The sequence below is a fragment of the Paramisgurnus dabryanus genome, chromosome 24 (genome assembly GCF_030506205.2).
Source record: "Paramisgurnus dabryanus chromosome 24, PD_genome_1.1, whole genome shotgun sequence".
NCBI lineage: Eukaryota > Metazoa > Chordata > Actinopteri > Cypriniformes > Cobitidae > Paramisgurnus > Paramisgurnus dabryanus.
The window spans coordinates 4,074,278-4,085,670 of record NC_133360.1 but is presented as its reverse complement, the minus strand read 5'-3'; the positions used below and the strand labels follow the sequence as shown (position 1 = coordinate 4,085,670).

Genomic DNA, 11,393 nt, shown 5'->3' with positions numbered 1-11,393 from the left:
TCATTATTCATAGGTGTGGTTTGGGCGTAACGTCAAATAAACCAATCAGAACGCTATCCAACATTCCCTTTAAACGCCAGGGCGCAAATTCCATTGCGGGTTGCTATTATTATGACGGATTTACTAGGCGCACGCCAGGAGCGGTTAACAGCCGAGGAGACCCACGTTCTTGTAAGAGCAGTCAAAGAAAGAGAAGTTGTTTTGTATGGGGATAGGAGAAACCTGCCCAAATCAGCGTAGGTTAAACAGGCGTGAGAGGAAATAGCCACAGCCTCATCAGCAGGCATCCGCTACAATGATATCAGGAGACGGGGGAATCCCAAGCTTGCCAGCATAAATCGGGCACGCCATGTAACGGGAGGTGGATCTGCCTCTACACAGGACCTGACGCCAGCAGAGGACATCGCTGCGTCCACCCTCACCGCTGAAAGGGTTTGGGGGCTTTGAAATCGGACCCAAGAAACGCAAGCAAGGTCCAACCCCAAAGTACTCTTACAAATCAAGTTCATATACATTAAGGTTTCTTATGAAAACATTTAAATTATTATTTACATAAAATAAACATAATACAGCCACACAACAAACTTATGAAAATATTTTAATCGTTATTTGCATGAGAATTTTTTAACGCAGCCACACAAAATAAATAAAAACTATCACCACAATGCTCACCACAATGATTCCCCTTATCTCATGTGTTAATATTTTTAAGTGTAACAATTTATGATTTGCAAAAATAACTGTTGCATCTGTGTAGATTAGATAAGCAAAGTGTGTGTGCGTTGTGCACGCTATACATTATGGTTAAGCATGTGCCCTTAAAATAGCATAATGAACAATGCGCAACGCCCCACTGACTTTAAACTTTTTTTTATGAATATGATGAACAAGCAGTTACTCTTCAGGTGCTTTGAGGCTAGCAAGTGCAAAGGTAGAAATTAGATCACTACTCACTAAATAAGGAGTGAAACACTTTTTTTTTAGAGAAAATGTTTTCACACTAATAGCAAAAAACATATACTTGAGAGATTTTTTTTCTCAGAAATAATTTTAAAAATTTCAAATTTATATTTTTTATGTTCTATCATGAGAAAATACTTTCTATCAAAACTTTTTTTTAGTCTCAAATATTATTATTTTTTGCTATTGGTATGAAAACGTTTTCTCTCAAATATTCTTTTTTTTCTCATGAAATGCTTCTTTGCTATCAGTGTGATAACTTTTTCTTTCAAATAGTTTTATTTCTCTCAGATCATTTAATTTATCGCATGTAATAAAGACGCATATCTCGCTCCATAGAGGAGTAAGAGATCTTGAAGTGAGAGAGAAGACAAACGTCTCAAATGGAATAATCACTTTATGTAATATTATACAAAACTCTGTTCATGAGAAACTTTTTAAACTCACAAACACTGAGACTCTGAAGTTATAACAGAAACTGAAGACGATCATACATCTGAATGTTGATCTGAGAATCACATCAAGTTTGTTTATCATCTCTTGACTCCTGCATACACCACATCATCCTCAGATCCCTGTACACATAAAAACACAACATACAAACACAAACAATTAATAACAAGTCAATAATAATCAGATCAATTCATTAAATCATCACTAATCTATATTCAGAGACTTTTGTGTATGCATTAAATACAAAGTAAAAAAAAAACACTAGTGTGATCAATCCCAGGCTTAGTTAAAGAACCCATTGAAGTGCTTTGGAATGTGCAGCATTATTTAATGTGGTGACATCAGTTTAACTGAAACAGGAAACAGCCCTTGTGTTTCTTGTCCTGTGCTCATTCGTTTTGTATTTGCTGTTTAAGTCCAGTGTTCTAGTTGAGTGTCAAGTCTTGTTTTGTGTTAAATCTGTCTAGTGACTATATATCCTGTTTTCTGTTGTTTACCCCCTCGTGGGCCTTTGTTTTGTCTATTATTAAGGTGTTTTCTGTTTACCCCCGACATGGCTTGCTTTTGGGTTTATATGTCCCCTGTTCCTGACAGAACAAACGAGCCACTTCTGAACCCAGCAACGATGTCGGAGCCCACTGCAGTTTCCCCCTTCTTCCCCTTCAAGATGACTGAATGAGAACGGTTGGCCATCTTTTTTTTGCTCTGGAGAGCCGTCGCCAAGTCCGATCGGGCCCTCCGGATGTCTGCCGCTGTGCTCGGCCCGGTTCTCGGGTTGACCGCTGCCACGTTTGCTCCAGTTATGGAGATGGACGAACCAGGGTCCTCTATCTTATCTGCTGTTCCTCTGCAGCCTGCGCAGTCGACCCAGCCCATGCAGTCGACCCAGTCGCTGAAGCCAGAGCAGCCGATCCAGCCCGCGCAGCCGACCCAGCCACCGAAGCCAGAGCAATTTGTGCTGCCCCTGTGGCACCCAACTCCTGCACCTCCATGGACTTGTTTTTCTTGTGCACCCCCCTGGACTGTATCTTGTGTTCCCCCTGGACTCCTTATTTTGTTGTTTTTTTGACCAGTTTAGAGTCGTGTCTTGTTGTTATCTGTAATGTTGTGTTTGTCTTGTGTGTCCCCTTGGGGGAGGGGTACTGTCAGGATTCTGTCAGAATCTTGTCTTGTTTTAATGTCTAGTTCTATTTGACAGGATTCTGTGTGGGAACACATGGCCAAGGTGTGTTGATATCAGGCCACGTGTTTTCCTTGTCTCGTCTCTTTTACCCCACTACCTTGTCATTCTCATTGGTTTTGATTGTTTGATTCCTACCACCTGTTCCCCTCTTGATTTACTCCCTTATTTAAAGCCCTTGTGTTTCTTGTCCTGTGCTCGTTCGTTTTGTATTTGCTGTTTAAGTCTAGTGTTCTAGTTGAGTGTCAAGTCTAGTTTTGTGTTAAATCTGTCTAGTGTCTATATATCCTGTTTACTGTTGTTTGCCCCCTCGTGGGCCTTTGTTTTGTCTATTATTAAAGTGTTTTCTGTTTACCCCCGACATTGCTTGCTTTTGGGTTTATCTGTCCCCTGTTCCTGACAATATTTTCTGTATGAGATTTTTTTTGTCTGTGTTTTGGACCATACCAGTTTATATATATATATATATATATTTTTAAGCCTAATGTATTTAGTAGTATACTAAAAGGAAAAAAGTTACATTTTATGGGGGCTTAGTTAAAGGCGCTCTAAGCGAATTGACGCGTTTTAGACCATAAAACATTTTTTGTTACATACCGGAAACATCTCCTTACTATCTGCTTGCTGCCTGTCCGCTGATCAAACTGTAAAAAACCGCGATCTCTGTAGACAACCCAGGCTTCACAAACAGCAATATCAACATAGTGGCCAAACCTAGCAGCACAAAACAAAGTATTCCAGCCAATAAACGACAAAAAGGATTTGGGGGTGGGGGTTGGGCGCGTTCATGAAAGCACGAAAGGGAGGGGGAGGGGGAGGAGTTAGCTACGCTCTGTCTGTTTGAAAACAGTTCAAACGTCAACAATAACTAACGTCTCACAGATTCGCTTAGAGAGCCTTTAAGTGGGTTTGTTTCTCATTATATTTTTATACACACTAAAACATTTAAAGCATATCAGCTTTGTCTCAATTTGGGTTCCAGAAGGCATTTGAAGGCATCAGTTTGCCATGTGATGGTTTAACATTGTCTTTTCCAGTGTACAAAATCTAAATTACTAAAACATTAACCGTTTTTTCTACTGTAAAGTTGGTTATTTTAACATGGGGGTACATGGGAATTGACTACCTTTTGGAGCCTGCCTTTAGTGGCCAGTTGATGAATTGCTGTTTAAAGGACAAGTTCGGTATTTTACACTTAAAGCCTTGTTTTAAGATTGTGGATGATGAAATACAACGGTTTTGACTGATATTTGGACATCTGCTGCTGGACTGAGAATTTTCGGTGTCTGTGGTATCGCCACCCCCCCCCCCCCCACCCACCCCCACAATGGCTGCATAGGTGCACTGGAACAATCCTTCCTAAAATGCATTAAACTTTCGTTTACAAAGACATGAACTCACCGAGTGGTCAGGGGTGTTTACTAATATGCTCACAGAAAAATCGCTGCAAAAGATGCTTTTATAATGGCGCATCTTTATACTGTCATATATTATATAATATTATATAAATAAAATTATAGTATATGCATTTAATAAGACTAACTGAACAAAGATTAGTAGAGACACTGAATCATCTTTGTTCTCTGAATCATCTCTACTTATATCCACATGTGTTTTGTTTTATGTTTAGTTTTTGTGTTTCTCTTGTAATCTTTTAGATTTGTCTGATTTGTTTCAGCTACGTTCATTTTGTTGTCATGAATATCTTTGTGTCTTGTATGTATAAAAGGTTGCTAGCAGCTTGTTTTAGGACCAGTACAATACTATACACAACTATACAACAGGTAAAACATATTTATTGTACGTGCTTGTGTGTGTGCAAACGTGTGATAAAATCCATCTGTCATATTTCAGGTAAACCTATAAACAGTAATAAATGATCTCACCGGTTTATTTGCTGCTCTTTTAGAGAATGTTGGATCTGCAAGTGATTTCCTCTTCTCTGGTTTGAACTGTTTTAGGAACAATAATAATTATGTCATTATTTGTTATAATACTGTAGTTATTACCATACAGCTGTATTAGTACTAGTTCATATTTACCATGTTGCTGTGTGTTTCTGTGTTTCCTGTAGATGCTGAAGATTAGAACTGATGCTACAATCATCAGACATCCATCAAAAACACAACGCAGCAGAATGAAGGTGAGAGCTGTAATGAATAATAACAGACATTACTGTTACTGAATCTGATCACAGATTAGTGAAGATTGTTATGTAACTAAACCTGTCGGTCTGACCTTTAGATCAGTAAGTAAGCACTATTAATCACACCTGTTGTATGTGAACACGGCTGACAGAGATGAGTGATGTTGAGATGTTGAGTTTGGTTTGTGATGGGATTGTTGAGTACACAGCTGTATGTGTTTGTATCCTGATATTCAACCTCCAGAGGTAGAGAGAGTCTGATGTTGAGATCAGACACACTGATGCTGGACAATAAACTGTTTCCTTTATACCAGGACAGTCTCACATCTTTCACATTCAACACTGAACACAATAATAAACAGTTTGAGATTGATGAAGAGTTTTGAGGAGAGTAAATAGAGATGAGAGGAATGGGCAGACGAGCTGAAAACATGAGAGAACAAAAACAAAAATCAAACTCATATCAATATAAAGCAAGAGACACTATTGAGAGTAATTGTTATAGTTAATTTGCCAAATGCTCAAATATATAATCGAGAAGACAAACCATAAATCTTTACTCACCATAGAGAGTAACATTAAATGTGTGTAAGGCCTTCTGTTTGCCACTGATGGTCAGTTGATAAAGTCCAGTGTGTTGAGTTGTGATGTTTGTGATGATGAGATCTCCAGTCTGATTATTCACCTGCAGTCTGTCTCTGAATCTCCCATCAAGAACATCAGCATATATTGATGTCTTATTGGTGTCTTTATTGATTTTAGCTATGAGAGTCCCATTAGTTTCAAACCTCCACAGTATCAGATGAGCACTCAGTATTTCAGTATCAGCGTGTAGAGTAACAGAATCTCCCTCCATCACTGACACTGACTTCACTTCATCACCTGCACACACACCAAAGTTCATCAAAGTTTTGGAGTAAAGTTTATTTGATCTTTTTAATCTTTGACAAAAGCACAAAGACAAACTTGGAAAGAGATTTAGAAATGTGAGCTTTGGAAGAAAGATTTCTTAAAATGTGCGTTACATCTATGCATTTAGCAGACACTTATATCCATTAAAGAGCGCTTTATCAGTGTGTGTTCTTGAAAATCAAACCCAGGACCGTTTGTGCTGTTAATGCTCTGATCTAACAGTTGAGCTACAGGAACAATTTAAATATAAAAAATTACTTAAAATTAAAAAAATTTCAACAGCATGGAAAAAGAAGAGATGTCTGAATTTACACTTACACATTATTTATTTCTATTTTTCCATATTTTAGTATAATAGTACTGTAATTATTTACATTAAGGCATTAAGAAAATGCTTTAATTCGAAGTGACTTTCAAAAGCCAGAAACAAACAGAATAGTAAACTCATCAAGACTCTGGAATAACATAAATGTAACATAGCATACTGTAAACTACAGTAAACGTGTTAACTAAAACAATTTAAAGATTTAAAAAACCTGGATAAGATAAGAGATCTCTGAATTTATAAAACAGCCTTAAGGCTTTGTTTTGGTTATATATTTATTTATGTAATTAAACAAAAGATTCATAAAATATCCATTTAGATTCTGATGAGTCCTTTACTGACAGAATTAAAGTTCAGTTGACTTTCAAACAAAAAACAACAAATCTTAATAGAGGAAAAACCTTTTATCTTCAAATATAAAGAAATTAGGCTTTTCATTTTAACTATAAATCCATAAACAATTAAGTAATGAGTATTAACATAAAAATTCCTGTAAATATTTAGATTATGCGAGATCACAGATATCCAAACTAGATTTCATGAAAATATCTTATATGATAATTAAATCAAATGCATATTTAGTCTAAAATCAAAATAAACATCATAACTCTGTACTAACATCTGTAATAAAACATTTATAACTTACCAACCAGAGTAGTGAAGCAAAGAGAGAGAAAAACAAACACGAGAAACATTTTCTTCAACAGTTAAGATGTCTGAAATAACAACACAACAACAATCTGACAGTGTTGTGATCTCCAGTAAAGTTGTATAGAGAGTAACACAACATCAGTTTGTGTGCTGTGACTAAAAGCTGGTGGTCTAGGAAATGTCCCGTAGATTTTTTGGTCCCACTCCGCCCCTGCTGTCAGGAACTTGTCAGGAAAGTAGCAAACAAAACGAACTGGTATTTTATGTCAGAATAATTAATATTTTGTTGTTATAGCTTATATAAAAGCTGTTGACAAAGCGCTGTTTATCTATGCATTTACACATGCATTAACTGGATCAAACTGTGATAGCTTGCGGAGATAATAATTAATTAATTAATTTCCACAGATCTTAATTTAGTTTTAGCGAAATAATGTTTATCTCGTAAATGTTAATATAACTTGGGGTAAATCTTGTTAAAAGTTAGCTACATGTGGTGGCACTTGGTGAGTGAACTGCAATAAGAAAGTGATTTTACAAGGCTAATGATGAGCATAAATAACAGAGAACGTGTTTAATTCAGCGTTTTTATTTCCCGCCTTGAGGTACCCCGGTACTGAGACATTGGGGTTCTGAGACGTCACCTCTCCAGGATACTCTAAATGACCTACCTGAGAGGTAAGACCTGAACCACAGTTGCGCTGTACCAGAGACACCCAAAGCCTTCAGGGTCAACAGGTGGATGTGGGGATTGACAGTGTCAAAAGTGGCAGATAGATCCAGTAGGATCAGTACAAATTATTTGGAGGCCGCCCTTGCCTGCCTTAGGGCTTCAATACTGAGAGCAGTTATTGTGAGTTTCGGGAGAGTGACCGCTCTTGAAACCAGACTGGTTGCTGTCCGGGAGGTGATTTTGTGTGCAGAAGGTGGAGAGCTCGTAAAAAAACACGTTCAAGAGTCTTGACAATGAAGGGAAGGAGTGATACGGGTCTGTAGTTCTCTAACATTGCAGGATTAAGTGTGGGCTTTTTCAGCAGTAGGGTTATCAGTGGGGAATGTACCAGTGGAAAGAGATAATGTGCATGAGAGCAGCAATAACCGATGGGGAAATGGCCTGAAGGAGATGGGTGGGTATGGAATCTAATGGGCAGGTAGTTGGGTTGTTAGAAGCAAAGATTGTGGAAACATCCGCTTTATATAAGGGAGAGAAAGAGGGAAGCCCACATGTATCAGGAGTTTGAACATGTGCAAGAGGGGGCGGCGCAGAGAACTTCACAAAAAAAGCAAAATCGTCATGGGGGGCGGGTGGAAAAAGAAGAGAAGAGAAGGTCTTACAGAGAGCACGAGGGTCAAGTGAGGGTCAATTCTCACCTCTCATATACACATAAACCATAAACAGCTACTAATAGTCTAACACAAGCACATCTCTCATGTCCACCAACAGAACTAAACCACATTTCTTTCTACATCAGGGTTAACGTCAACTCAGGAATGAAGCTCTAAAAGTGTCACACGCATACAGTGACTAAAATAAAAGTCATGCTTTCTGTTTTAAAACCACTATGACTTTAGGTCATATCTACACTCTTAGTAATTAATTTAAATTTAGATCACAGTGTTTCTGATAATGTTTTACAGTTTAATCTTTCTTTAAAATGCTGTCTATCAATGTTATTTAATTGTCCTATAGTTGCATTTTTGGATGTTAACATGAGGTTTAACCTTGTGAATGTGATGGAGGAGGAACAGATCTTGAAGTGAGAGAGAAGACAGACGTCTCAAATGTAATATTCACTTTATGTAATATTATACAAAACTCTGTTCATGAGAAACTTTTAAAACTGAAGAAGATCAACCATCTGAATGTTGATCTGAGAATCACAGAGAGTTTGTTTATCATCACTGGACTCCTGCATACACCACATCATCCTCTACTGCAGATCCCTGTACACATAAAAACACAACATACGAAAACAAACATTTAAGTCAATAATAATCAAAACAATTAATTCAATTATCACTAATCTATATTCAGAGACTGTTGTGTATGCATTAAATAAGACTAAAGACAAAGTTAAAAACACTAGTAACAAGTAACTGGTTGCTAGCATATACTCCGTTTGATCAATCCCAGGCTTAGTTAAAGAACCCATTGAAGTGCTTTGGAATTTGCAACATTATTTAATGGGCTGACATCAGTTTAACTGAAACAGGAAGTTATAACGGAACTATGGAGAAGGGTTGGCTTGATAAGAACCCAAGCGCAAACTTTGATTAACAGATTTTATTAAATAAAACACAGAAACAAAAGACCCACAAGGGGACAAAACAAGGTGAACCAGATATACACAACACTAAACTGACACCAAACAGACTAGACTAATGAAACAAAGAACTTGACAAAACTTCACTATATACACTCACCTAAAGGATTTTTAGAAACACCTGTTCAATTTCTCATTAATGCAATTATCTAATCAACCAATTACATGGCAGTTGCTTCAATGCATTTAGGGGTGTGGTCCTGGTCAAGACAATCTCCTAAACTCCAAACTGAATGTCAGAATGGGAAAGAAAGGTGATTTAAGCTATTTTGAGGGTGGCATGGTTGTTGGTGCCAGACTGGATGGTCTGAGTATTTCACAATCTGCTCAGTTACTGGGATTTTTACGCACAACCATTACTAGGGTTTACAAAGAATGTTGTGAAAAGCGAAAAACATCCAGTATGCAGCAGTCCTGTGGGCAAAAAGGCCTTGTTGATGCTAGAGGTCAGAGGAGAATGGGCCGACTTATTCAAGCTGATAGAAGAGCAACTTTGACTGAAATAACCACTCGTTACTACTGAGGTATGCAGCAAAGCATTTGTGAAGCCACATCATAAACAACCTTGAGGCGGATGGGCAATAACAGCAGAAGACCCCACCGGGTACCACTCATCTCCACTATAAATTGGAAAAAGAGGCTACAATTTGCATGAGCTCACCAAAATTGGACAGTTGAAGACTGGAAAAATGTTGCCTGGTCTAATGAGTCTCGATTTCTGTTGAGACATTCAGATAGTAGAGTCAGAATTTGGCGTAAACAGAATGAGAACATGGATCCATCATGCCTTGTTACCACTGTGCAGGCTGGTGGTGGTGGTGTAATGGTGTGGGGGATGTTTTCTTGGCACACTTTAGGCCCCTTAGTGCCAATTGGGCATAGTTTAAATGCCACGGCCTACCTGGGCATTGTTTCTGACCATGTTCATCCCTTTATGACCACCATGTACCCATCCTCTGATGGCTACTTCCAGCAGGATAATGCAACATATCACAAAGCACGAATCATTTTAAATTGGTTTCTTGAACATGACAATTAGTTCACTGTAAAATGGCCCCCACAGTCACCAGATCTCAACCCAATAGAGCATCTTTGGAATGTGGTGGAGTGGGAGCTTCATGCCTTCGGGCCAACATTTTTAAAGAATGCTTTCAGCACCTTGTTGAATCAATGTCACATAGAATTAAGGCAGTTCTGAAGGCGAAAGGGGGTCCAACACAGTATTAGTATGGTGGTCATAATCCTTTAGGTGAGTGTATACTGTATCACTCTTTCACAATACTAGACATGAGGCATGTAACAAAACGAATCTGCACAAGACGGCAAACACACGGGCAATAAATAAGAGGATAAATTAACTCTTTCCCCGCCATTGACGAGTTATCTCGTCAATCTGCAATACCGCTATTATCCACCAGGGGCGCTCTTCTGCAACTTATAAAAACCGGAAGTATTGCCCTAGGGCAAACAGCTGTATGTCAGTGTTTTCAGGACCCGTCTGAAATCATGTGTTTTATTACATCTAGTCTTTGTGTTCGGGGTCCTGGCAGTACCATGTTTTATGTGGGAAATGTGCGGTTTTAGTTTTGGTTTATTCTGACCACGCATTTCCCGGGTCTCGTCACTTTTTCCCCGATCCCTTACTTGTAATGATTTCCAGGTGTATGTAATTTACTTTCTCCCTATTTAAGAGTCCTTGTGTTTGTTGTCCAGTGCGCGTTCGTCTTGTTACTTTCCTTGTCGTGTTCCTGAGTAGTGCATCTGTGAGTATTAAGAGTGTTTAGTCTAGTTTGTTATTTGTAGTTTATTGTTGGTTTATGTTTAGTTTTATGTTAGTTTAGTGTTTCGTTATCCTGTCTTGTTTTGCCCCCTCGTGGGTTTTGTTTTCCCTGTTTTGTTAATAAATTATTCATTTTAGTCCTGTCTGCATTTGGGTTCGTTCTTTGTCTGAAATCCTCACATTACGAACGCGCCAAACTAGAACCCAGCAGACATGCACAGTCGTTTGGCACGGAGAGGTCGGTGCTTTCCCCTGGCGCGTGAACCGGGTCCTTTCTGGAACGATCCGATAGTGTTTGGATCCGGAGCTAACTCCAGGCGGAACCCAACCAGAGCGACCCTGAACTCTCTCCCCTGGCTCCAGAGAGCCGCTCCCCACCTCTGTCCCTTCGAGGGAAGCGTGAGAGGAGGATCTCCTGGGAGTCTTCGTCTGGGGGGTCCTCCTCCGACTTAAGAGCACCACCTCATCCACTATCTGCACCCCGGCCTCGAAGAAAGAACAGGAGGAAGGGAGCTCTTGTTCAGCCGTCAGAGCGCCCAGAGCCGTCGACGCAGACGTCAGAGCGCCCAGAAAAAAGTTTAATTTTAATTTCATGGGGGCTTATGCGGCTTTCACATAGGACGCAGTGTGCGCTGTGCTCGCTGCTGGATTCAGCGCAGCCA

The 11,393-nt window shown here is 39.1% G+C and overlaps 1 protein-coding gene and 1 long non-coding RNA gene across 2 annotated transcripts; both read right to left on the bottom strand.

Moving 5' to 3' along the window:
* Positions 1 to 1,310: 1,310 nt before the first annotated feature.
* Positions 1,311 to 4,747, bottom strand: LOC141281630 (uncharacterized). The gene is made up of 3 exons (XR_012335999.1): positions 4,636 to 4,747; positions 4,480 to 4,545; positions 1,311 to 1,535 (listed from the first exon to the last, which is right to left on the bottom strand). It is a non-coding gene; the product is annotated as an uncharacterized lncRNA (long non-coding RNA).
* Positions 4,748 to 4,833: 86 nt separating this feature from the next.
* On the bottom strand, positions 4,834 to 5,865 carry LOC135721258 (SLAM family member 5-like). Its single transcript, XM_065243450.1, has 2 exons — positions 5,304 to 5,865; positions 4,834 to 5,162 (listed from the first exon to the last, which is right to left on the bottom strand). Exons 1-2 carry the CDS (start codon positions 5,641 to 5,643, stop codon positions 4,834 to 4,836), a joined length of 669 nt encoding a protein of 222 aa, XP_065099522.1. The 5' UTR covers positions 5,644 to 5,865.
* Between the last annotated feature and the right edge of the window lie 5,528 nt (positions 5,866 to 11,393).

Excerpts from the sequence above, each read along its gene's own strand:
- LOC135721258 (XM_065243450.1), bottom strand. The coding sequence starts at position 5,643 with ATGAACTTTGGTGTGTGTGCAGGTGATGAAGTGAAGTCAGTGTCAGTG. Across the intron at positions 5,163-5,303 it reads ATTTAATGTTACTCTCTATG|CTCGTCTGCCCATTCCTCTC; the intron begins GTGAGTAAAGAT and ends TCATGTTTTCAG.